Below are 26427 nucleotides of genomic sequence, written 5' to 3'. Positions count from 1 at the left end.
TAGTCCTCACGGCATCAGCTCACACAACCCGCTGCTTTAAACTCCACAGAGAATGGCGGGTGGGGAAGACATGAGATGAAGGAAATATTCTTTTTTTTTTTTTAAACTCATACCTGCATACAATATACTACTGTTTTCCCACTCTAACCTATTCCCTTAATGCCAGCTGTAGGATTTCAGATCAGCCACTACATGCAAGTTTAAGTGGTAAACAAAATTCTTCTATAATAAAATGCATTTAATGAAATGTCAGATATGTTTAACAGCTAGTCAATGAACATAGAAATGTTGCTATAGTAAAAATTCATTTAATGAAAATATTTCTATATCACGTGGATCAAAATGGAAATTACAATTTGATGAACATAAGGTTAACATTTTTCATATGAGTGATAAAATAGGGAATGATTTTGGGAAATGTTCTTGCTAACATTTATTTTGGACATTTTGGGTATTACACTCAGACTCATGGTTAAAAAATGAACTTGGTGTTTAGCGTAATGAATAGTTAACTCGTCAAGACCCTTAACTTGGCAAGCGCTGCTTATTATTAAAAAAATTTAAATAGCTTGACGGCTAATTGATTAATAAACTAGTTTGACAAAAAATAATGAATGAACATATTAAAGGAAACTTGACGTTAGTAATGGCATGACTCACCAAACTTGAGTTCGGCACCAGAATGAGTGAAAACTTGTCATTTAGATTGATTGTACCTGAGCTTGACATAATATGAAAAATGTTCAAACTTTTTAATACAAAGAAATATAATTATACCTGGTCTTGCCGAGAGGGTTAACACAACTAAACTTTATGCAAACACATATTCAATACCGAACTCAGCAATGTGTGCGATGCATCAGTGAATATTCTTTAGCGAGTTCATGAGAAATGATGGTAACATAAAATCTCTTAAAAAAATAATATGACCTTCTGACTTGACAAAAGGATATGATCGATACTATAGGATTTTGTTTCTTATCTATGTTTCTTATCTATGAATGAGTGAGTCGGCTAAATTTTTTCTGTGAGCTATGTTGGTTGAGTTTGCTTATTAGACATTGGTGTGACATCGCCTTAGGTAGGTTATGTGCCTTGCACCTAATGTTAAGTCTTCATGAGGGTAAATACCTAGACTTGCAAGTTATATCAGACTCATGTGCTACTTATTGTGGATCCTTTATTATGTCAACCTTTGCGGTCTTTGTGGGCGTAAAGACTTGCACTTGCCAACTATAAGAGATTCGCACGCTACACATTGTGGATCTTTTCTCAAAGTGGGGAGTTAGCAGATAGGGCTACTCATTGGTTTGTGTTGAACTTTCCTTCTCCTTTAATGGGCCTTTTGCTAGACTTTGCAATCTTTGTAGAAGTAATCACTTAAACTCGCTGGCTATATGGGACTTGCGTGTTACTCATTGCAGATTTTGTTGTAAATGGGGGAGTCGACCTATAGGATTTGGTGGTTTGATGTGGAATTTTGAAGACTAAGTGGTTGATGATAGATTCTTTTGATGAATGCGATGAGTTAGCCACATTCGATTTTTGACATATGTTGACATTATTTTATCGGGCTAATTTCCATCCCTTTCCATTTTCCTTTATTTTATCTGATTATATCTTTTTTATTGCATATTGAGCTAGCTCCCGCTAGGTTAATTGTGGAATTTAAACGTGCCTCACCAGAGTGACTCACTAGGAAATAGGGAGGTGACCTTGCATGAGCAAAGACTTTCCTTATCATTAGGGCTTTAGCTCTCTTGCAGGTATTTATGCCTAGGGTGTGTTGCTTTTCTACAGAGCGTATTCTTAGTCACTTTTAACTTGAACTTAGGATGAGAACTCGACTATCACAAATATTTATTTGTCGCATTCTGCTATTGCAAAGCTGGGTACTTGTGGCTAGTTAGTTGTTAATCCAACTTTTAGATGTTCGCCTAGGTTTGAGCCGAGTCGCCCAATAGTTAGGTGGTGCAAGTGCACCTTGGACGATACTTGATTACTTAACTCGCTTATATGAGTTTTGTGTTTGTAGGGCAATTAAACTGCATGGGCAAACTCTTTTATTGATAGAAGGGTATGCAAGTTCCCAGAGCATTTACATTAAATAATTATGAATTTCTATTGTTTTTGGCTTTCTTATACTATAAGTCGCTCATTCAGAAATAGTAAGAGAAAATGACATGGGAGAGATGGGGCTTTTCTCATTGCACTTAATAGGAATTGATAAATAAGAAATACAAGTATGAGGACTCTCCTATGTGTGAAAAATCTTGAGGTTGTTGGAACTCTAAGTCCTTGGTACTTTCTTTCTAGAGTGTCTGTAATCGGTTAGCTCCTAGTCCGACTTGTCTCTTAATGATGTAGGGACTTTCCCACGTTGTCACCAACTTGTCGAGTACAAAATCGAGAGTAGTAGCATCTATTTTTCTTAGAAACAGGTCGTCAAGTTGTAGTACTTGGTCATTCTTTTCTCCACTTCTTGCCAGATGGCTGCTTGTGTCTTGACTTTCTCCAAAAGGTCGGATGCTATTTCCAAGCTCTCGCCTCCCACTCATCAAGTTTGCTCTCTTTATGATTGGCAGCGGCGACTACTCTTTAGTTGTACAATTTGAGCTTGACAGGTAGCAATGCATTGACCCTATGGGAGAGTGAGAAAGATGTTTGACTAGTGGATGAAGAAGGACTCATCCTTACCGCCTATAAACTAAAGGAAGTGCCTCTATGCACTCACCTTTTGCTACTTGTACCATCTTCCTCAAAAGGTTCAAGCTCTATTTGTTGATTGGCTCCTTTGACTTGCCCATTAGTTTGTGGGTGGTAGACTAAGGTAAATTTCAGGCAAAGTCCATATAATTGAAAGAATTGCTTTAAGCTTTTGTTGGAGAACTATGCCTCATTTTCTGTGATGATGGTGAGTGGCACATCATATCTGCAAATGATGTTAGTCCATATGAAATTTCTAACAATTGTGAAGCTTGTCTTGGCGAGTGTGTTGGCTTCAATACACTTAGTGAAGTAGTCTACCATGACCAATAGGAACTTCCTCTACCCAGTGAAAAGTGGGAATGGTCTAAGAAGGACAATTTTCTAAACTACAAATGGCCATGGGCTTCATCTTGTGATGGAGTTGTAAATGCATAGGGGCGAATATTTTATATTGGAGGCATCTTCTTAAGAATTCTTTTGCATATTTCCTATGGGTTGGCCAGAAGTAGCCCCACCTTAAAATTCTATGGGTGAATATTCTTTCTCCAGAGTGACTATCAAATTCGCTGGAGTGGACTACCACTATGTTTATCACCCTTGTCTTCAAGTACACCATGATTGGATCTATCCACCTTACCGACTGACTAACCCTCAATTGGATGATTTTTTTTTCAAGCGTAGGCCACATGATCTTCACTACTGGTCATCCATCAGGGTTCACTTGTTTCGAGAGGAGGTCGGCAAGTAGTTCTACTCTGAGAATTTGAGTTATTTTGAAGTACTCCAGCTTATTAATTTCTTCCTTTACCATAAAAAGGTACTTCAAGAGCAGCTCACCCTCTTTCTTCATACTCTTCATTTTTATGATTCACTATTAATTTTTAAGCCAGAGGACACAATCATTTGAGTCGCTACCATTCCTTTTTTTTTGGAGTTGCTACCAATCTTTTATTATTATTATTATTTTTTTTTTTGAGTCGCTACCAATCTTGCGGTGAGTTGTAAGTAATGATTAGGGCTTCATATTTAGCTTCATTATTTGTAACTTTGAATTTTATACTAGTTACATTCATGATAATGAGCCATATGGGATTCATTAGAGCTATACCCACGCCAACGCCTTGCTTGTTTGAGCATCCGTCGGCATAGAAAGTCTAGTGTCGCAATAGTGATGCCGCCTCTAACTTGTCACTTTGACTATTGAAGTTGACTAGGAAGTCAGCAAGTGTTTAGGCCTTGATGGTTGTCCTTGTTGAGTTGGTTATTTATAAGTTGCTCTGGTTCACTGACCATTTGAGTATTCTTCCTTAGTGGTCAGGTTTAGCAAGTATTGCCTTCAATGGGTGATCAGTCACCACATGAATTTTGTGTTCTTGGAAGTATGTTCACAGTTGCTTCACCCAAGTCACCAGTGCCCATGCGAACCTCTCTATGATTGAATAACTTTGTTTTGCACCTTTGACTGTCATGCTCACATTGTACACTAGTCATTGCTTCTTACCCTCTTCTCTAACAAGTACGTTGTTAATGGCATCCTAGCCCTAAATACAATAGAAAATCCTCTCCTAGAATTGGGCTTTAGAGTTGGGGTGGCGAGGAGAGAAAAAGCTTTAGCTGTTGAAAGGTGACTTTACAGTCCTCGCCTCAAGAGAACTATTTTTCATTATTGAGGATCTTAAAGATTGGCAAGCACATTTCTCCGAGTTGAGAGATGAAATGATTGAGCTTAATGACTCGCTTAGTAAGTCACTGCACCTTTTGCTATGCTAGGCAATCTACCATCGAGTTCACCTTGTCAGGGTTCATTTTGATGCTTTATAGGGTGAGGGGGAAGCCCATGAAATATTTCGAACTTGCGTCAAAAATATACTTAGTGGATTCACTTGCTTGTTGTACCTCTTGAGGGTGACAATTGTATCTTTTAGATCTTTGGTGTATTGGTTGGGCGATTTGCTTTTCACTGATAGATCTTCTACATATATCTCATTGTTCCTCCCCTTTTACTTTATAAGGATCTTGTCCACCATCCATTTGATATATTGCTCTTATATTCTCCCAAATGACTTTTTTTTTATGTTTTGTGCTTCCACTATTCATTAACCATTGTGATATGTTTATTACTTAATCTTCTAACATCTTATGCCAAAATTCTTTTTAGTTCTTCTATGTATCTCAAATTCAGATGTACCTCAACTTTATGTGCAGCTACTTAATTCTCATAATCAGATACTCATTTCCTCAGAGATGATACATAAAATATATTTTAATGTCAAATATATGCTTTGTTAATTGTAATTTCAAGAAGACTTTCCAATTCTTTCAATAATCTCAAATAGTCCAATATACCTAAGCATCAACTTTTCTTCATTTTCATATCTGCTTACATCTTTCATAGGTCTGATCTTTTCATACACAAAATATCCAACATGAAATTCTATAGCTATGTGCTTTGCATCATATTACTATTTCTATCTATCTTGCAAATCCTGATGACATGGTGAAGCAGAAAAAATGTCCATTTAACGAAGAGATGAATGTTGTTAAAAAGGAAATGAGGTGTAGGGCAATTCAAGGGTTCTGTAGATGGATGTATAATTTTGGGATTCCATTCAATATAGTGAAATATGACAACTTTCTTGTTGTGGTCGAGGCATTTGGACAATTTAGACCAAGGATGAAACCTGTAGCTATCATGAGGTACAGGGTTACTTGTTTGAATAAAAAGATTGTGCATACATATGAACTATTACGATGTCATTAAGAAGATTGAGTATGATACGGTTGTTCTTTCACGGAGGATGGATGGACATCGAGGAATGGGAAAAAAATAATTAATATTCTTAGGAATTGTCCAAGAGGCACTGCATTCATAGAATCAATAGATGTTTGTTCATTCTCAAAGAATGTTATGAAGATGTTCAAACTATTTTACAAGTTACATCGAGTTTATTGGTTCACATTGTGTGATTCAAGTTGTTATTGATAATGCATTTGAAAATGTCTTATAAACCTATGTTATTTCATATAAGAATGATTTTTTTTTTCCTTGCAATAATTTCTGTAATGGATTTAAGAAATAGCTATTTTGGTAACGTGGAATTTAAGCATTTTTTTTAACTGAGCAACTCACCTAGTCACTGTGCAAGTTTGCTCATTTAAATTATTTATTTATTTTCTTAAAAACGGCCTGCAGCAATTGTTATTTTTTTAATATATATATATATATATATAAACCGAGCAACTTGTCTAGTCAATGGGTAAGTTTAGTCATATAGTTTTTTTTAATTAAAAAAAAAAAATCTAGCCATTTATTATTTAGTTGGTTTTAGTCTTTCTTAATACTACAACATGAGTTAAATAATCAGGTTCCAATTTTAAATCTATCCCACTTCGAGGATTTTAAATCGGAACTATATAATATTATATAGTTACTGAAATGTTTAATTCCAAGCATTAATATTATATAGTTACTTATTGATGCATTAATATTAATATTGGAACTATATAATATTATATAGTTACTGAACTATATAAAATTGGAAATATACAATATTTTCTTATAACCCAAGCTCATGTAACTATATAATATTAATGCATCAATAGGAATATGCCATTATTGATAACCAAATAAGAATTAAACATTTAAGCAATAATATTTGTTATTTTTTTTTTCCTATAGTGGGATATAAGTCATGCATTTCAGATCTCTTGAAAAAACAACCTCAGCTTTGATCCTGCATTCGAATTGAAGCAATGCTGCTCCTATGGTCCATCAGTACACATCATGTTTCATTTCATAGCTCGGGCATGTCATGGGATAATCGACAATGAGGTTGCAGTGAGATGCGATTATCTCTTGAAAAGTGATCAAAGTTATCTTATCTAAGCTGGGTTTGCAAGACGCTTTATAGAACATTAGTTTTGCTGAAACATAAGATTATTTTAAGATTGATTCATCTGATTGCAACTTTAATATCCTTAGCCATTGTTGAAATGGTCCTTTAGAAAAAATGAAATCGATTAAATTTTACCTCTACGTTGGATTAATTAGAAATTATGAACTTTGAACTCTAAAACCCTTCAAATTTATGATTTCATTTTCAGAAAAAAAGGGAATGAAATCAAAACAGTTGCTATTTTAAAACAACCATTGGTTGCATCTTATATCAGAATCTGATCTGTTTGGCTGCATTCATCATATTTTAACTTTGCAGATTGAAATGATATACAAGATAATTGCACACATGGCAGCTAACGACAGAGCTATAATAGCTGAAGGCAACTGTGGGTCGCCTCGAAGCATTAAGGTCTTCCTTGTCGAATGCAATGTGGATGAGTTGTTTTCCTAAAGCTTTCTTCGCTGATATACAGCTTCACGAATGTTGTCATAAGTAACTATTTTCTTAGAATAATTGGGAGATGTTGTCTTCACCCTTTGAGGATTTGGAAGAATAAAGTTACAGCTCATGCTTGTTTATTTTACTTGTCCGGAGATCTTTGCAAGTCTTTAATTATCAAAAGAAAAATATATATACTATGTTTTTATTCATGGATATTGTTAGTAATCGTACACTGTTTTATTATAATGGAATGCTATTTCTGTTGGGTATTGTGCCCTGAAAATTAATTTACTGTTGATTTGTCATCTACAATAACAATTTGTTTTGATGTATATGATAATAAATGTCATTAAAATTTATGATAATTAATAAGGGTCCAATTATCATATAGAGCTCAAACAAGATTAAGGTTTTGTTTGGCACTACTTTCTTTCTGTTTCTTAAAGAATCTTTATAGTACAAAAATTTTAATTTTTGTATTAGAAAGCTACTTTAAAAAACAATGAGAAAGCTATCTGAAGCATAAATTATATCTTATTATTCTATGTTAGTATGAAATATTTATAATTCTATTTTTGTATAAATTCAAACACTTATAATTCTATTTTACTATAAAATATTTAAATTGTATCAATGTGATTATATATGAATTGATCTTCATCTGCAGAAATAAATACTCTTGTTTACAAAGGTAGACATATTCAGTATGGGTTTAATCGTTATTTATTTATAATAGTTTATGAAATTAAGTAGTTAGAAATGTTATAAGATGAAATTTATTCATTCCTTGTGAAATTGGGAAGATAATTCTCGTAACTATTTTTTAGTTTTTTAATAATATGAGTGCTTAATTGTATAATTTATTTATAAACTTATTATTCCTTAGAAAATGAATGGCACTCCGAGAGTAAAAATGTAATTAGAAATGTTAATGAATTTTAGTCTAGCTCTAATTATGAATTATTAATGGAGGATCAATTTAAATATAATGATTATATCAATGAATTAGTTGTTTATCTTGAGTAATTTGTATTTGTTATCCCAACAGTGCAAGTTTTAGTGGAATAAAAATTGATATTATTAAACTGATATGAATATTAAATAATTTAATTAATTCATTTTATTCAAGTTGGAAGTTCTAGGGTAATGGTTTATTCTGTTTTCTATATTCTGCTTTCGAATATTAATAATTAATTAGAGAAAATTTATTGATATAGAGTTATTAAATTTTAAATGTTTTAAAATTCATAATTTTATTAGCATAAATCTATAAAAATTATATTTTTTTAATTATTTTCAATCAAAATATTTTGTTATGAATCTTTCAGTTTTATAGATAATATGATTATCTTGGTATATATTTTAATTATATTTTTATTTCATGAATTCTTATTTTGTACTGAAAAAAAAAGTCTCTTTTTATATATATATATATATATAGTTATTCCGTTTATATATACAGTATTCAGTTAAATGTCTTGTGATGTATTTTGAAGGGATCTTTTTATTTAAAAGAAGATGTACGTAAAAAAGTGTCTTTTACAAATTGCTATTAAACGATTTTTGAATCGGATAATAAAATGAAAATATAAGTGGCATTTAAATTTCAGTAATTCCATTTTATGCCTATTTTTTTAATATTAGAAACCTCATTCCCCACGTAGTGGGATAAAGGCTTGATGTTGTTGTTGTTGTTGTTGTAGAAACCTCATTAGATTATTTTCTTATAAAATTTTTTGCTATGAAAAAGGATTATGTGTTGGTAGTTTAATACAAATAAATAAACAGTGGAGAAATGATTAAAAAATGTTGTGAGGAAGGTTCTATGGTGAAGATGGAATCTCTCCTCTCCATTGAAGGCCATCAAAGAAATTAAGGGATCTTCGAATTTTGGGTTATGCTTGCTCATGGAGATGAGATTCCTCAAGAGTACATGACCATCTCCTAATACTTAAAATTGAGGATCTTCTTTGTTGACTTCATTTTTGTGTGAGGTTATAAACATCAAATCGAATTCAATCCTAAATTAATCCAAATTAGAAATCTCATCCAAAATCTAAAATCAAAATGCTCAAATCCAAACCCAAAACCCCTTTGTCTAAAATTTGAGGTAAAATCAAATCCTCCAAAACCCTGTCAAATGCCTTGGATTCATGATTAGTCAGCTGCATATTGATTAAGTATGTCCCTAGGGTCAACCACATCTATTTGAAAGCATCTCAAGCCTCCAAACCCTCAAAACTAAATGTATTTTCTAAGGCTGTAAAATTTTTTAAATATTTACAGCTTATGACATTGGACCATGCATCTTGTGAAAATTGACCTCTGAAGCCCTCCCAAAATCTTTGAACATGTCTATAGGCAATTTTATATTGCATTGAACCAACATTGACCCTTGGTGGACCATGGTTGACTATGAAACCCTAAAACCGCAAAGCCACTAAAAAATTGAATTTCCTTTAAACTTCAACATGACTCAACCAAATCAAGCTGTGAAACTTCCCCCAACATGTTTCATATATGAAATAGAGTGCATTGAGCCTAACCCCAAGCCATGATCAACCCTTGTTAACCACAATCACCTAAAAACCTAAAAATTTTAAAACTCATAATTTTGATCAAATAAATCAACTAAGTTCATGCGGACATCCCATGGGGTCACCATGAGTCTACTACAAATATTTCAACCCAAGGGTCCACCTGGTTTAGCAAAATTGGCTAAACCAAGTGGACTCAAACTAGTTTTCTTGAGCAAAAATCATGTCTTTAAAAAGTTAAATTGCACCAATAGCTATAGTAGTTTTCCCTTATCCTATTGCATCCCTTATCCTATTGCATTAAACCTATATTAAGTGTTTTGTTAAACATGTATTTCATATTTTACTGGATTTAAAGTCCATTTAGTTAGTTAATTAGAGAACCTAATATTGACACACATAATTGAAATAAAAACTTCAAGAATTTATAATAAATTCAAATTAAAACCAAAAAATATAAATTAAGTGTCAAAATGCTCGGTATTAAAATCTTAACAAATGAAAATTAAAAGCTCCATCACAAACCCCAAAAATAGAAAATAATTTAAAAATCAAGTAAAATTAATAATTAATTAAATTAAATAGTTAAAAATATTAAAAAAACTTCAAAATAATTTTGAACACTTGTAATCATCCCTAGGAGTCATCTTGATATTTGAGGAAAATTTCAAGAGGTTTAGAGTTGATTTGATAAAAAAATAAGAAACCCTCTATAATTAAATAATTTAATAAAATAGTCAAACTTGTAATAATCATAACTAATTACAAAAAACTTCAAATCACTCAAACTCAAAGGCATTAGACTCATCTCTGCATCGAATATTTATAAAAATTATAGAATCCATAGAAATCATTGTAAATCAAAAATTAAATATTAGGTCAAATTTAGTTTATTAAGATATTCTAAACTTGTACAAATCATAACTAATTATAGATAAATTGGACTCGAAGCTTTAAATAACTAATCAAAATATCTTAAATAACCAATCATTAATCAACTTCAATAATTAAAATCTATGATAAATTAAATCTCAAAAAATAAAAAACACTAAAATTTAACTTATCTTTCAACAAACCAAAATCACCCTTAGAAAATGTCAAATAATGACAAACTTAGGACGTATTCAAGCCACACAGCGTCATACACATATTATAAACTTCTTTAAGGTCATTGTTCATTTCATGTGTTTTTCCCTATGATTTGGATTGATGTGGATTTTTTATGTGAATTAATGTTAGTTGCTATAGTTTGATGTGATCTATTTTGTTTATGTTGTAATGCTTATATTTTGATCTTTATGGTGTGATTTGTGATGGGCATTTAGATTTATTTAGGTTAGGTCAATCTAGATGATTATTGCTAATAAAATCTTTTGTAGGTGGTCATACTTATGCATGGCTATAATAAAAGGGAGCTAAATGATCATTAAACTTTAAAGTCAATCCAATTTTATACAGGTGTTTTCATTGTTAAGCTAAGCTAGCCCCTTAACTATATAAAAGCACATGCTTACTTACAGGCTGCTAAAAAAATGAGCAAATAATTATGCTTGTGTTTGGAATAGATTTATATAAACTACTTCACTAACAAGTAGGGAGTTTTCAATATTTTTCTTTTTAAAATTTAATTTTGTAAATAATAAGTGTTGTGAAAATCTATAAAATAAGGTATTTTCTCAAAAGAATATCGATCCAAAGAGAAAAGAAATATCCTTTAATTTATTAAGGATTTCTTTTCATTTGGCGATCATATGAGATGAATACATACTGAGCCTGAAGGAGAGAACCAAGTTGAAGAATACGAAATGAAGACTAAAAGAAAAATGCCTTATTTTAAGATTTGCACCACTTCGTAGGAGTATAATCTAGGTTATTGCTGGCGGAGCCTGTCCACATTTACTTTCAGTAGACCTTATGTTGCAAGAAGTGGCACTTATTACACGAATTTTTAATATCTTATATTTTTTATGATTGTTTAAATTAATTGTATAGTATAAATTGTATGTTTTTATAAGTTTATTACTTACATGTATTTAAACATGAATTTTGTTAGGCCTTAAGGAATAAAAATTCTTCTACTCATAATTTAAAAATAAAATTCTTGGAGTAAATAATATAGAAAGATATTCGCTCTTAGAAGGTAAATTGGAGGTTGTCTGGGGTCGTATGCATACTCATATTGCTATCCTTAATTTAGACATTTCCCCGCCCGAGGGAAGAGTTCAAATAATATGAACTATAAGGATGAGGTGCTAAACTTAGGGAAGCCTAGTCTTCTAAAATATTATTTTTCTAATCCACTTATTAAATATCTCAAGGATCCATAATTTGTGGTACTTCAACTAGCATGTATTTTTTCTTAGTAGGATTTTCTATTACCTGTCATTAGAACAGTTTAACACTTTTTAAATTAAGCTTAATTTTGATGTATTTACTATAATGCATCAATAATGAATGTGTATATGTCGTTGTTATTATTGTAGTACTATGATAATATGGTGTATGTGTAAAAGACAAGTAAAGAATGGTTGACCCATTAATTAGAGATTGACTAACCTCTACAAGTTGGTGGGCTAATGTGCTTTCCTTTAAGTATATGATTTGATTTTATCCTCAATTAATTTATATGATATTGATTGAGAGTTATAAAAAGATGATTATTATGCCGATGGGCAAAGAGTGATGACTCTGTTTAATGAGCCAACAATTTAATGATACTAATGCAATATTGAAAAAATACTGCTTAAACTAGAACTTATTACTTGTTTAGTGTGACTATTGAAATACATATTATTGAGGCATTATTCCTATTATCATACTAATTTATTATTATTGCATAAATTTACTGTTACAATATTATTTTTACTACTCATGCCACTAATTTTATTATTACCGATACGAACATTGAAACTATTTGGTACTACTGATTCATTCCACTGATACTGAATATATTGAGCATGTGACATATTGGATAGCATGTATATATAGTTATAAAATTTTATTGTATTAATCTGAGTTTAATAGTCCTTTTTGATTCTTTGGATTTACTACTTTATATGATTGCTTTACTAATTAATATTTTTGATATAATGATTGCTTTATCAATTTGATACTCATATTAGTTTATTAATTTCCTTATTGTACTACTTTACTAGCTTCCATACCATATTATTTTATTGTTTAAAGATTCTACTGCCATTATAACTGTGTTTTACTATTTTTGTATCAATTCTTGATCATATGACTATTAATATTATGATTTGACTATTGGCATGCATATACTCATTTATCATGCATTAAGTTCAATTGTCAGATTTGGTTACTTAATTGGCTCTTTAGCTTATTATATATGGTTAAATGATTTTAGGTCATATCAAGAGAGCATGAGTGAGAGATTGACCAAGATCCTTCAGATTCAGGTTCTTTTTATTATAGTTATTCTTTTGCACTTAGGATAGAATAGTTGTGTTATGATTATATGGATCTTGAGTGTACATAATTTTTGGAAGATGTAATATATATATATATATATATATATAAAAAAAAAATCATCCTAATTAGATTCTGAGGCATGATAATTATTATTATAGTATATTTATTTGAATAATTAATTTGCTATCAGAGCTACAGAATTAATAGAGTTAGGTAGATTAAGATGCATTATTTTACATGTATAATTGATTACATTTTTGAATTATTTAGATTAGATATAATTGAAAAAGTGAATAATTATAATAGATATGTTACAGAAAGATGTACTAAATGAGCAACAAAGCATAGCTCTAGTGACATAAGATAGTGTTATGCACTTGGCCACTATTATAACATAGGTAATGGGGAGTGAGTAGAGTAAGTTAGCTAGAAGTAAAGAAGAAGAAGGACATAAGCACTTACAGACATTCCATAAGTTTAAGCCTCTATTGTTCAAAGGAGCTATAGGACCTTAGATTGTAGAAGACTGGTTTTTTTATAGCATATAATGTCGAGAGACTGGTTGTGTTCTTCTTTGAAGTAGAGGCTAAGAGATTGTGGGTTAAATAGTAGATAGAGAAATTTTTGGGGGAAACAAATGTTGGGATCACTTGGGATGAATTTACTAATGTATTTAGAATGTAGTTTTTATCTCATTCATCCCAACAACATATGTATGAAACATTTATCAAGTTGGAGCAGGGATACAAAAAGTGATATAGTACGAGGCTGGGTTTATTTACACTGGTTAGATATGCTCCTCACTTGATCCCTACTGCTAAGGAAATGTACTATAGCTTTCTACAAGGGTTGAACATGTAACTAAGAAATCCATTAGTACCTCTATAGATTTAGTACTTTTCTAAGTTTGTGGAGTACGCCAGAGTGATAGATTTGTAGTACTGACATCCAACCAAGATGAGAGCTCCAGATATAATATTGGTAGAAGGAGAAGTAGAAATGAGACAAGCAGGGATAAAGATAGATATAATGATAAGAAAAGTAACTATAGTGAATGAAGGGGATCTATATCAATAACATCTACCGAAAGCTATGATGAGTGTATTCATTATAGTCAATGACATTTGGGTCAATGCTAGTTATTATCATGGACAATGTTTTCTCTATGGGTAGTAGGGACATAAGGTAATAGATTATCCTCAAAGGGAGTTTAGAGAAAGAAATAATTTTTGTGTAGGATAGTCTAGACATATCAAAGGATTAAGGAATATATGAGTATATAGTAAATGATATAACTATCAGTGGCAGTCAAAGGGAGACTATTACACCACAACTAACTATACCTACGCAGTGATTCCATGTGTGTACAACTTGTAGTATCTAGAAGACCGACTAAAACTAAAAAGTTATAATGGTAGAAAATTAATTTAAATGATTTCATGGTATAACATATCAAATATAATTGAATGATTTGCAATAGAATGAAATGCATGACTTTATGATTTTTGATGAGTTTTGGTTGGAGTTTGATTTTGATTTGAATTTTGATCATACCGATTTAGTTTATATTGATTTTGTTCCTAAATTCTTAAGGAAAATATCATTGATAATATTTTTTTAAGATGAGTAGATTGTAATAACTTATAATTTAACCGAGTTAAATAAAATTTTTTTGGAGTCATTATAAATCCAATTTATAATCTATCTTTGCAAAAATATTAATATTTTAATTAATTACACTATTTTTTTTGTATTTTTTGTCATTGGTGTAAATTCTTAAGAAATTGATATATCAGTATAGTGGGAGTTTTGGGACCATCAGGTGTCTATTTTGTAAAACAATTTCATGAATTTTTTTTAAATAAAATGGGTTATTTTATGATATTTTTTATATTTTTTTTAAATCCCAAAATGATTGTTGACCTCACTTTTGTATGAGGTCATTATGACCTTTTTCCTAGATTCTAGAACCTAGGACTTCCTAGACTCTAGGTCCCTTCTAGTCTCAAGACCTTATGATCAATTTAAATCTTAGATCAATCTAGACCGAAATCTAAGGCCAAGGGCTTTGGTCCTGAAAGCCTTTCCCGATACTTTTTTAAATACTTTAAAACCCAATCAACTAACCCCTAATTCAGAGTCTATCAATTACATATTTATAAGATATATCTTTGAGACCAGTACTCTATGTTTGAGCTCAATCTGATGTTTCTAACCATAAAAATTAAATCCATTTCCAAAGGCTGTAAAACCTTCAAATATTTAAGGCATATGCCACTAGACTTGTCACCTAGTGTAATTTAACCTTGGAGGCCCCTCCAAACCCTTTGATCACCTCTAGACCTTTGATACTGATACGTTAAGCATTACTCTACATTTTTTTTTGGACTCACCTTGGCCCAAAATTGACCAGAGGTCAAAATGACCAGAATGCCCTTAAGGGGATTTTTGGACTTTTGAAAAAAATTCAATGTGGTTCAACATAACCAATCTTTGAAACCTTTTTCAATCATTTTTAAACATCACTTGGGACCTGTTGAACCCAACCCCAGACTCAGAGTCAACCTGGTTGACCTAAAAATCCCTTAAGGGTTAAAACAATCATTATGATTGAAATGACCTCCCCATTCCCTAAGACCACTCCCAATACATTCAAAATGTCATTTCAATTTTGTTGATCCCAGTTATAGCCCTAGGTCAACCTGGTTGACCAAGTAAATCAAGGTTTACCCAATGACCCATTAAGAGCCCAAATAGGTCATTTGACCCAAATGACCTTTCTAGATCTTAAAACCGCACCCATTAGACTCTAAATATCCAAACAAATCTATTTGACCCAAAACCAAGTCTTGGTCAACCTAAATGACCAAGTCAATCTAGGTTAATCCATTAATCCTTAAGGGGTTTAAATAGGTTAACCTAACCTATTTGAGCTCTCCAACACCTATCACCCCTTCAAATCAACCCCTAACGATGACCTAAGCATGACTCAGCATTAGGTCAGCCATACCCAAGTTGAGTTGACCAAGTCAACTCTCAATCCTAGGTCAAGCTTCTATGACATATGCTCCCACTCACCATAACTTTTACCTTGACCCTTGACCCTTGATCCTTGCCTAAGCTATCCCAAATAGCTAATTACACACCCCAAATGCCACATCATCAGCTTTGACCATGTTGACTGGTCAAACTATGTCAACAAGGTACTTAAACCTCTCTTTGAAGTTGTCAACCCTTTTCTTTGACCCCAAAAGCATTGGATTTAGCCTTAGACTTCACCCCACCAGTTCCCCATACTCTTTCCTAACCACCTCAGCATCCATTGACTGGTTAACTGGCCGAGGGAGTCAATCTATAATTAAAAACCCTTTTTATGGTCAAACCCCTATAAAGCACCATTTCCCTATATATCACATGACCTAAGCTGACTCTATTAGCTTTATTACCCTACTTAAACATTGCCTAAGCTATCCATAGCAGCTGGTTTAATCAATTTGGGTAATGGTGTCCCCCTCCATCTCTAAAAGCCATACAATGGGAGCAAGGCCACTCCAACCTTTGGGACAACCTTCCAACAACTTGGGACACTTGTCCCCCATCAAAGTAAGTTCCCTGATGTATTAAAACCCTCCAACTAGCTTTAGACAACTTGAATATGATAAAACCTCATTTTGGAGAGAGATTCTAACCCTTGCATTCTCTCACTCTTCTCCAGCCTCCAACCTTCCAAAGTCCTTCATCATCTTCTCCAACCATTTTTAAGGCCTTCTAAAGCTTCTCCTAGTTAAATTTCAAACTGTGGAAAATTTGTAATGCATGGAGCCTCCGAACTCCATATATTTGGAGATATGAGCATTTTAAGGTTTAGTTCATTTTTGAACTAAAATGGGCCGATCAATCGCAGCCATCCGATCCTTTCTTCACCGGGATCAGACGACACAGGATCACTTAGACTGTGCGCCATTTCCAGCCTGATTTGAAAGCGCAGCGATCTGGACCGCAGGTGCCTACGCTGCGCGATCACGGCCGTCGGTTCATTCCGCAAACGGATCAGCAGTCCTGATGGACCACTGATGTGATTAAGTGGTGGGACTTACCAGATACATGTCAAACCTGATGCATCACCGCCTTTTTGGCACCAATCATTGCTAATAATTGACACCGGCAGCTAATTAGACAAAATTGGTCCAAAAAAATTCAAAAAATGCCCAAAAAACTTCCAAAATTCATAGAAAATTGAATTTTCCACTAGAGTGGATATTCTTGGGCTCGTTGGAAAGAGAATATTATTTAGTATTTATTAAAATTAATGTTGAGTTGATTTGAGTACAAGATTATGAGATATTCTAGTTTGTGTGAAATTAGAATTTTATAATTTTCTCACAATATAGTGGTCAATTAGAGTTCAAATTTTAGTGAAATGTTCTTGAGCAGCTTAGGCATCATTTGAGATTTTTTTTTAGGTTAGATGCTCTTTAATTTTTTATGATGTGAATTTTCAAAGTAATGAGTCCATTTTGGACCCAAAACTTTGAAAATTCATAACTCCCTAGACCTTTAGAATTAGAGTGCCTGATTTCTATTGTGTGATTGCGTATGTATCAGGGTTAGTTGAATAAGATTTGAAGGACATTTGAACAATAGAGACATCTAGGAAAAATTATTAAGAAGTGTCTAGAAAACTTAGAAAATTCATAGAAGGTTGTACACACACCCAATAAGGGTGAAACTTAAACAAATTAAATCTAGTAATATTTTCTACCATAGGTTTAAATTTCATTAAATTTGGAGATCACTAGGTTAAAAAATTAAACATATCAAATTTCAATCCCTTTAAGGACTTAAAAAATTCAAAAAATCACAATAAATAAAATTTTAATAAAAAAATGTAAATAATACTTCAAACTAACCAGAACTTATTCTTCTATCTAGTAAAAATAAAATCCTTATCATCGGACCTCTAATTTGACTCTAATTTGATTTTTAGTGGAAATAAATATTTAATTAATAAAAAATTATTAAAAATCCCAAAAACTTCCAAACACTTGGAAACACCCCTTGGGTCATTCCTGTCCTTTGGGGTTGATTCCATGCAATTTGGAGTTGATTTGGATCAAAACATTCAAAATGTTCCTAATTAAACAAATTTTAAAATTCAATTAAATATCAAACTTCCATAATTCATAATTAATTATACAAAAATCCTATTTAGTTAAACTAAAAGGAAATCAACTCCAATTAAGGTCTAATTTTTTCAAAAATATCAAACCTTCAAAATTTGGTCAAAGTAAAAAAGTATATAGTTTGGTCAAACCCAAGTTAATATCTATGCTTAAACTTCATAAATTCATAACTTCTTATAGAAAACTCCAAATTAAGCGTGATAATAGTCTAACTACTCATTATAAGCTTTAATATTTATTAGAAATCTAAAACTTCTAAAATTAACTTTAATTTTTAAAGTCGTCTTTTAATCCCTTAATTAATGCATTAAAATAACTCCAATAATTCTAAAAAATTCAATAATTCACTAAAATTCTAGAAACTTTAATTTGATTAATAAAAATATTTCAACCAACCTGATTCAACTAAATAAACCCCAATTATTACTGGGTAACACAGGCCTACAAAGCTATCAACTTTGCCCCAAAGAAGGTGAAATAAACTTCACGGTCTTGGTATGAAATAAAGGTAGCAATATTTAATAATTAAAAGATATATAAATTAAGCATTAAAATATTAATATTTAAACTCTAACATAAAACTTCCCTTCAGCCTTAACAGATTAAAACTTTAGATAACTCTAACTAACTACCCAGTCTAGGATCCACCCTAGCTACACGACCTTTTTCACACACTTTAGATAATTTGCTAAGACAATCAATTCTTGATCTAAGCTAGGTCGATGTTTAATTTTTTATTGTGTGCCAAATTTTTTGAGATTTTATTATATGTTGTGAAAGAAACTGCCTGGTATGTTTGCTTACTTTTTATTATACTCTATGGACTGATGTGTTTGGCGATTAGATTACCCCCAAGATAGAAACAATCTGGATGCTCACTACATTTTCTACATATGGTCATGCTCATGCAGGGCAATAGAGGGGGAAAAATAAATAATAAAATATAATTGTTATAGGTGCTTTAGCTGTTAAGCCCCCAAATAAAAAGAGCGTGGCCAGTGTATTTTATTTTCCATATATATATAACTACTTGGGAATATGTTTTGATATTTAAATATTTAGGATAACCTTGCAGGAGAGTATAAAATTTTCATTTCATATTAATGTTTTTATTTAAGTATTGAGTTATGAAAGTGTACATTTTAGTTGGGATACACGAATCCAAAGGTTGGATTCTAAAGAGGAGGGGATACCCCTTAGGGGGATAGTCCTCTTTCATTTGGAAGCCCACATTTAAATCATTTTTTATATCAAACCTATGAAGATGAGGTTTTGAATCTAGGGAAGCTTAGTCCTCTAAAAAACTATTTAAAAGCCTTTTTTAAATTTCAAGTATACATAATTTGGATAGATCGATCAGCATGCATTGCATTAAAAATACATTTAAAGGAGTCTAAATTTTAATTGCATTTGACCCTAGCATTTTCACCTAACATAAGTTAAGTGGCCACTTACGATAATCTCTAGATGTTGGCCTCATCTCTCCAAAACTTTAATAAAAACTTTCCTACCACTCTTTAATAAAAATGATCAGATTCATGTATTTAAAATCGACAATGTGGTTAGTTAGCTCCCCAATCCAGGTCAGGGTAAGTCCAGATCTTGTATTGCATAAGTTAGGTTTGGGTCACCACTGTATGGTACCTAATTTAGATTTATGATCTAGGGTAGATCTTGGATCATAAGACCCTATCCTTTAGGAATATAATCACAAATGTCTAATAAAATACTCAACTACAACTTAATATTCTTTCAATTCAAAATATAAAGCCCAACAGTTAGATTAAGTTGGGACACTTCTGGGTGGTTCATGAATCTCAAAGTGTCCCCTAATCTTCATCCCTTAAAATTGTTAATAAGTGCTTAATCTTAATCCATTCCCTTTTAAAATTCTAAAATTCTTTTCCTTTGATATCACTCCTAGAAGATCATTAAACAAAATTTTTGCCATTATTTTAATCGAGAGTATTCATAAGAAATCTCAATTTCTTATGACGTAATTAACTACGAGGGCTTGCACTTGTAGGAGATTTAGAACCACTCACACCTGATTTTTAAAATCAATTTTCAAAATTTAATTGAATTTCTTTGGGAAACTTAAAATATTAATGATCGTTATCATCATATTTGAAGAATTAATAGCAGATGATATTTTCTCCCTTTGTGGAGATATATCCTTTATTGGTAAAGCCTTGGATATGAGCTTAATGATCATTTCTCTTGATTATCTTAGCCAAATATTTAGTTGAACCTCATTTTGGCCCTTTGGGGCCATACAAAGTTCTCTCTTAAATTTGGTCACGATATTCAAGATGGGATTTATAATTTTGAATATGAACCCCAATTTGAAAGTTTATTTTTCACCTCCCAGGGTGATATATATTTTATGATCAATCGTTCAATTTTAGAATTAGAATTCAACAGTAATTTTTAAACTCCCCTAAGAAAATTAATATTTTTCAAAACCTGCTTTCAAAATTCTACCAACAATGATATATATATGAATTATATATAAAAATTAAAATAAGTTATATTATTATATTATTATTTTAATCTAAATATCTTTTTCCACTCACTTAAGCCACTAAATCCCTTCATTCTTTTCATTTGGAATAAAAGAGAACATAAATTAGAATTAAGAGAGAAAAGAGATGAGTGATAAAAGTTAAACTTGGGTTTAGATGTTGTAGAACAATTTTTATCTGTTGGCTCTATTGAGAAATTTATTCATCTCGTTGTAAGGAATCATTATCCTATTTTTTATTTTAATAATTTTATATTTGTCATTTTTTCTTATTAATTTTGTATTTTTGTTATAAAAAAATAAGAATAATTTTTTAGTAATAAAACTTTCACCATGTAACATTTTATATGTTATAGATATTAAGATTATAAATAGTTTGAGTATTTATTTGAGATTTTTTGTCGGATGATTATAGAAAAGTAGCAATTTTTATCAATTCAAAATATTATTTTTAGATAAAAATAGTGATTCAATTTAAATAAAGCTTCATAATGTCATTATATATGATCCCTAATAGTTTGATTAATTTTTAAAAATGTAATTTTTTGTTGTGTAAGGTTTTCTCTTACCTACCATAAGGATAATTTAGTACTCTCTAAAGTAAGCCTAATTATGGTTCACATGATATTGATTGAGAGTTATAAGAAGATGATTATTATGCTGGCGAGCAAAGAGTGATGACTCTATTTAATAAGTCAATGGTTTATTGATATTGATATGATACTGGAAAAATACCTCTTAAATCAAGAGTTCTTACTTGTTTAGTACAATGACTATTAAAATGCATGTTATTGAAGTATTATTCTTATTATTATACAAATTTATTATTATTGCTCAAATTTACTATTATAGTATTATATTACTACTTGTGCCACTAGTTTTATAGTTATTGATACAAACACTGGTACAGTTTGATACTACTAATTTATTATACTGATACTAAATATATTAAGCATTGAAATATTGGATATCATGTATATATAGTTATAAAATTTTATTATATTGATTTGAGTTTGATAGTCCTTTACCAGTGATTTGGTTTTACCTCTTTATGTGATTATTTTATTGATTAATAGTACTGATATGACCAGTACTTTATTGATTTGACATCTATACTAGTTTATTGATTTTCTCACTGTACTTCTTTATTGGCTTCCCACATACTATTTTACTTCTTACATAATATACTAATATTGTGTGTGAGTTTTATTATTTATGCACTGATTCTTGATCATATGATTATTAATATTATGATTTGATTACTAACATGACTATTGCTCCTTTGCCTTGCATTGAGTTCAATTATAGGATGTAGTTACTTACTAGGCTCTTGAGCTCATTGTTTACTCAGGAAAAGATGGAGTTACATCACGAACCCTACTTTTGTAAGCCTAAGGTCCTATTTTTTGTAAGGTATATTGGAATTTAGATTAACCATATTTTCACCAATGATCGACATCAAGGTTTATTTACTTCTGAGGTTCCACTTCCTATGAGCGCAAGCCCTCATAGTTCATTACCCCTCCTAATGCATATAGGATAACTCTCGATTAAGAATGAATAAATGTTTAGACGTGCAATAGTTTTAAAATAGAAGAGAACCCCCGATCAAGATCCCATGGTTTTTTCATCCAGAGTAAATCATAGATTCCAGTCTACTAACACTAGTAATTATTGATTACAATTTATAAGGAATTTGATTAGCATCCATGAGTTGCCTCCTTTTAGGGATCCCAAGTAAACTAAAATGGATAGGTGTGTGTTTTAAATTTATTATGGTTTGGGTTTTATATCTATTAGAATACCTACTATTTAATTTAATTTAGAATAAATGACTTCATTTAGAAGTTGCCCAATTATTTGATTTATATTTTGGGAGGGTCTTATGACTTTCATTAAAGTAGCCCATGTATTAGGTCTTACGGCTTTCTTTGGAAGTAGCCCCAAGTTTAAATTTAGATTGGGGTCTTATGGCTCTACTTAGAAGTTTCCCATAACTTGAGAAGTTGGGTCTTATTTCTTTCATTTAAAGTAGCCCATAGGGTTTCATTATAGGAAATTTGATGAATATCGATAGTATTTCTCCCAGTCATTTGATTGTAGGAACTACCAGCAGTTTGACCATCACTATTAACTAGCTATTCAACTGTCGCTATTAAACACTAATCCTTAAAAATTTTTGGTGGTGAACTGACCAACAGAAATATGGATAGAATTTTCTTTGGGTGGCAACTTTTACCAACGGTTTAGCCACCATTTTTAGCTAAAAATTTTCCCGCTATAACAACTGTCAGAAATGGCCCTAAAATTGTGTCTTATTACTTTTATTGAAAGTAGCCCATGTAGTAGGTCTTACGGTCTTTATTAGAGGTTGTCAAGGTTATGAGGGTCTATTATTTATTCAAGGTTAAAGTTGGACTTACGACCTCTACTAAAGGTGGCCCGCCTATAAAGGTTTAGGTTTACATTACTTTTACTTAGAGATTTTTCGAAATGATTTAACTAAAGTCAGACTTACGACCTCTTTTAGAAGTTTTCTGTTAAACTTTAGGTTAGCGAATTATAGCTACACACATTTAGCTTTATCTTGTCACTACTTTGACAATAGCACCAGTGTTTTATCCTATAGTAGTAGCTTTGCTTTTTCTTTAATATAACTTTTTAGTTTTAGTACTTTATTTCTAGCACTTTATTTTGCCTACACTCCTAGTTTTCTTACAACACTAGTTCTGCTTGTAGTAGTAGCTTTACTTTCTTATTTGAACTTTTTAGAATGAGTTTTGTCTGCTTATTTTAATACCAATTTTATTCTTTCTAGTAATAGTTTTATTTATCATGTACTGACTTTTATCTTTATTTGTAGGTCTTCATAGCTAGAAGTTGCAAAAGCTAGAGTTTGCAACTACAAGGTTAACTGAGAGCCTGAGCTTGCGAGGAGTTGGATCTGGCTAGGAGTTCGAGCTGATTTAGGTTTGTTATAAGTTTTTGGAGCTTTTTTTTTTCTATTTTAGTTGGTGTGAGTTGCACTTAGTTTGTATAGTGCAAGCATTCGGTTTATGTGTTTTTATTATTTAATTTAAAAATACAAAAGTTTACCCGAGTGGCTCTCACCTTAGTGTTTTCTACTTGCATTTTTTTTTGTTAATTTAGTTGGATTAAAATTTAAATTTAAAATTAAAATTAATCGCTCGACTCATTAATTATATTTTAAAATTACTTAATTTTTAAAATTAAGTATTAAATTTTTTATCCAATTCTTTTAATTATTTTTAAAATTTAAGTTTGATTAGTTTTAAATTGAGTAATCAATTAATAAGTTTAATTAAGCAACGGAGAGTACCGTATGAACGAGGAAAAAACAAAAAGGCAAAGGGGTGATTGCTGCGGAGAGAGAAAAGACAGGGAAAAAATAATGGAATCGAAAAAGAAATGAGTGGGATTCAAAGGTAGAACATATTCTCTCTCTTCTTCCCGTAATGCCCATTAAAGTTGCAGGATGGTGGCGCAGAGTAGGGTGAGAGTATTCTTGTGTTTCATCATACGGGAACAAGAAAAATGACCGCTTTTGGGACCCAGTTAAAAATTCGATAGTACATTGCGGGCCGCGCTCCTGAGGTAGTGGCTGAAATTGGGCCGGGCTTTAACATTAGAAGAAAAGGGCAGTTGTCAGCCCACATGCACATAATATATATATATATATATATATTATTGATTATTATTATTATTAATATACAAACTCCTCTATCCTCATTCCTCATTCAGGATTCAAATAGAAGTAGGGCTGCAAATGAACCGAGCTAAGCCGAGTATGTGAGTGTTCATGTTTGAGTTTGTTTATCATTAGCTTGTTCATGTTTGGTTTGTGTTTGATTCGAGCTTTATTATTTGTGTTCATGTTTGGTTCGTTTAATTTAAGAGTGTTCATGTTTGGTTCATGTTTGGTTCATGTTCGTTCGTTTAGTGCTTATCGAGCTTTAAACAAACAAGCCTTAACGAGCTATGTTCATGAACATATTTAGCAAACAATCTATTGAATAAGCAAACCTTAAATTTGTTCATGACCATCCTAAACAAACAATCTAACAAACATGGACAAATATGAAATGTCTCTTGTTCATGAAATGAAATTTATAATAAAAACAGTTGTATATTTAAAATGAAAAAATGATTAAGGTCGTATAAACTTACCAAGTTAATGTCGATGGCGGCTTGGTGCTGGTCGGTGTTGGCAGAACGGCAAGGGAAGAAAGGAGAGAGTGTTCAGGACAGCCGGCGGAACTTCTAGGAGAACAAACAGAAATGTCGCTTCTATTCGGAGCTTGAACGGCATTTGGGAGTCTAGTCGCTCACTCTCTCCATTCCGCTGACTCGTAGAAATACAAGCTTCGGCCTTTCAGGAGATATATTAGGGTAGAAATAGCAATTAGGAATTTTCGGGTTTAGCTAGTTTGCCGCCAATGCCCCCTTTTTCACGATTTCCTTCTCCTAATTAAATATATTTAATATCAATTTGTCGCCAATGCCCCCTTTTTTCACAAAATTTTTATATTATTAATATTTATCAATTTTATAATTACATATTATTCAAGTTTTTATCAAGCTTATTCATGAGGTTTTAATTGAACCCTAATTGAGCTTTTAATCGAGCTTGTTCATGAACATCAAATGTTGTTGTTCACGAACATAAATGAGCTGAACATGTTAGTGTTCAAGCTTGTTTATTTAAGAATCAAGTATTTAAAATATTTTTCAAGTTTGTTTGTTACTTAATTAAATGATCACGAACGAGCTTTAATCGAACCGAACAACGAGTAGCTCATCAAACATTTGGTTCGCTTGCAGCCCTATACAGAAGAGTGGGCAAGGGCATTGGCGTGTAATGTGAAAGTTTGTTAGGGATGTTAAGCCCTATGAACTTAGTCCCAAGATAACCAAGAGGGGGGGTGAATTGGTATTTTAAATTTCTTTTCACAAAGAGAAAAAACACATAAACCAAAATCACACCACGTCAAAAATAAATACGAAAATAAAAGTACTGAAGCAAGAAACAAGAACACAGAAATTTATAGTGGTTCGGTCAACTCGACCTACGTCCACTCCTTGGAGGCACCCTCCAAGTATTGCACTACAAACGTGACTCTCCTTTAGCCCCCACGGCTAGGCGGAGAAGCCCTCACAAAAAACCTCTTTTTGCCATCCCGGCAAGGCAGAGAACCTATCTCCTTTTGCTTCCTCCTGAAGCTGGCAGAGAACCACAACCAGATGCTGACTCCTTACCTCTACCGACCCTTCCACAGACGAGAAACTCTAGACAAATAAGAAGCAGAGCGATCCTTAAAGCAACCCTTGTGAATCCCCACACAAGCTCCCCCTCACAAGATCCTCTCTCTCTCCCTCTCTCTCTTTCTCTCCTCAAGGCCTTCTCAGGTCAAGGCAAGACCCAAAAGGTTGTTCAAAATGTTGAACAAGATCTCTTAAATAGAAGAGCTTCAAAGGAGCTCGTGAATTACAAGTTGCCGACAATATCGTCTAGGCCGATATGGACATCGGCCTGGCCGATCAGTACAAATCTCAGAAGATAGGCCAGAGCATTGCCCTGAATGCAAACTTGGACGATTTAAAATTGGCTTGATCCTCCAGGCCGATCTCACGATCGCCCCGGCCAATCAGTTCAAATCAGAGGAAAATCATCCAGAGCATCG

The 26427-nt window shown here is 32.0% G+C and overlaps 1 protein-coding gene across 1 annotated transcript in view; it reads left to right on the top strand.

The window, feature by feature from the left end:
- LOC110098491 (glucose-6-phosphate isomerase 1, chloroplastic-like) overlaps positions 1-7336 on the top strand; it is a 49159-nt gene extending 41823 nt beyond the window's left edge. The window contains exon 6 of the mRNA XM_020825341.2: positions 6924-7336. Coding sequence (XP_020681000.1) covers positions 6924-7058 — 135 coding nt within the window. The 3' untranslated portion in view covers positions 7059-7336. The remainder of the gene's footprint in view (positions 1-6923) is intronic.
- The last annotated feature ends 19091 nt before the right edge of the window (positions 7337-26427 follow it).

The sequence above is a fragment of the Dendrobium catenatum genome, unplaced genomic scaffold (genome assembly GCF_001605985.2).
Source record: "Dendrobium catenatum unplaced genomic scaffold, ASM160598v2 fragScaff_scaffold_1493, whole genome shotgun sequence".
Taxonomy (NCBI): Eukaryota; Viridiplantae; Streptophyta; class Magnoliopsida; order Asparagales; family Orchidaceae; genus Dendrobium; species Dendrobium catenatum.
Note: the sequence above shows the minus strand (reverse complement) of the source record. Positions and strands in the feature narration are given on the sequence as shown.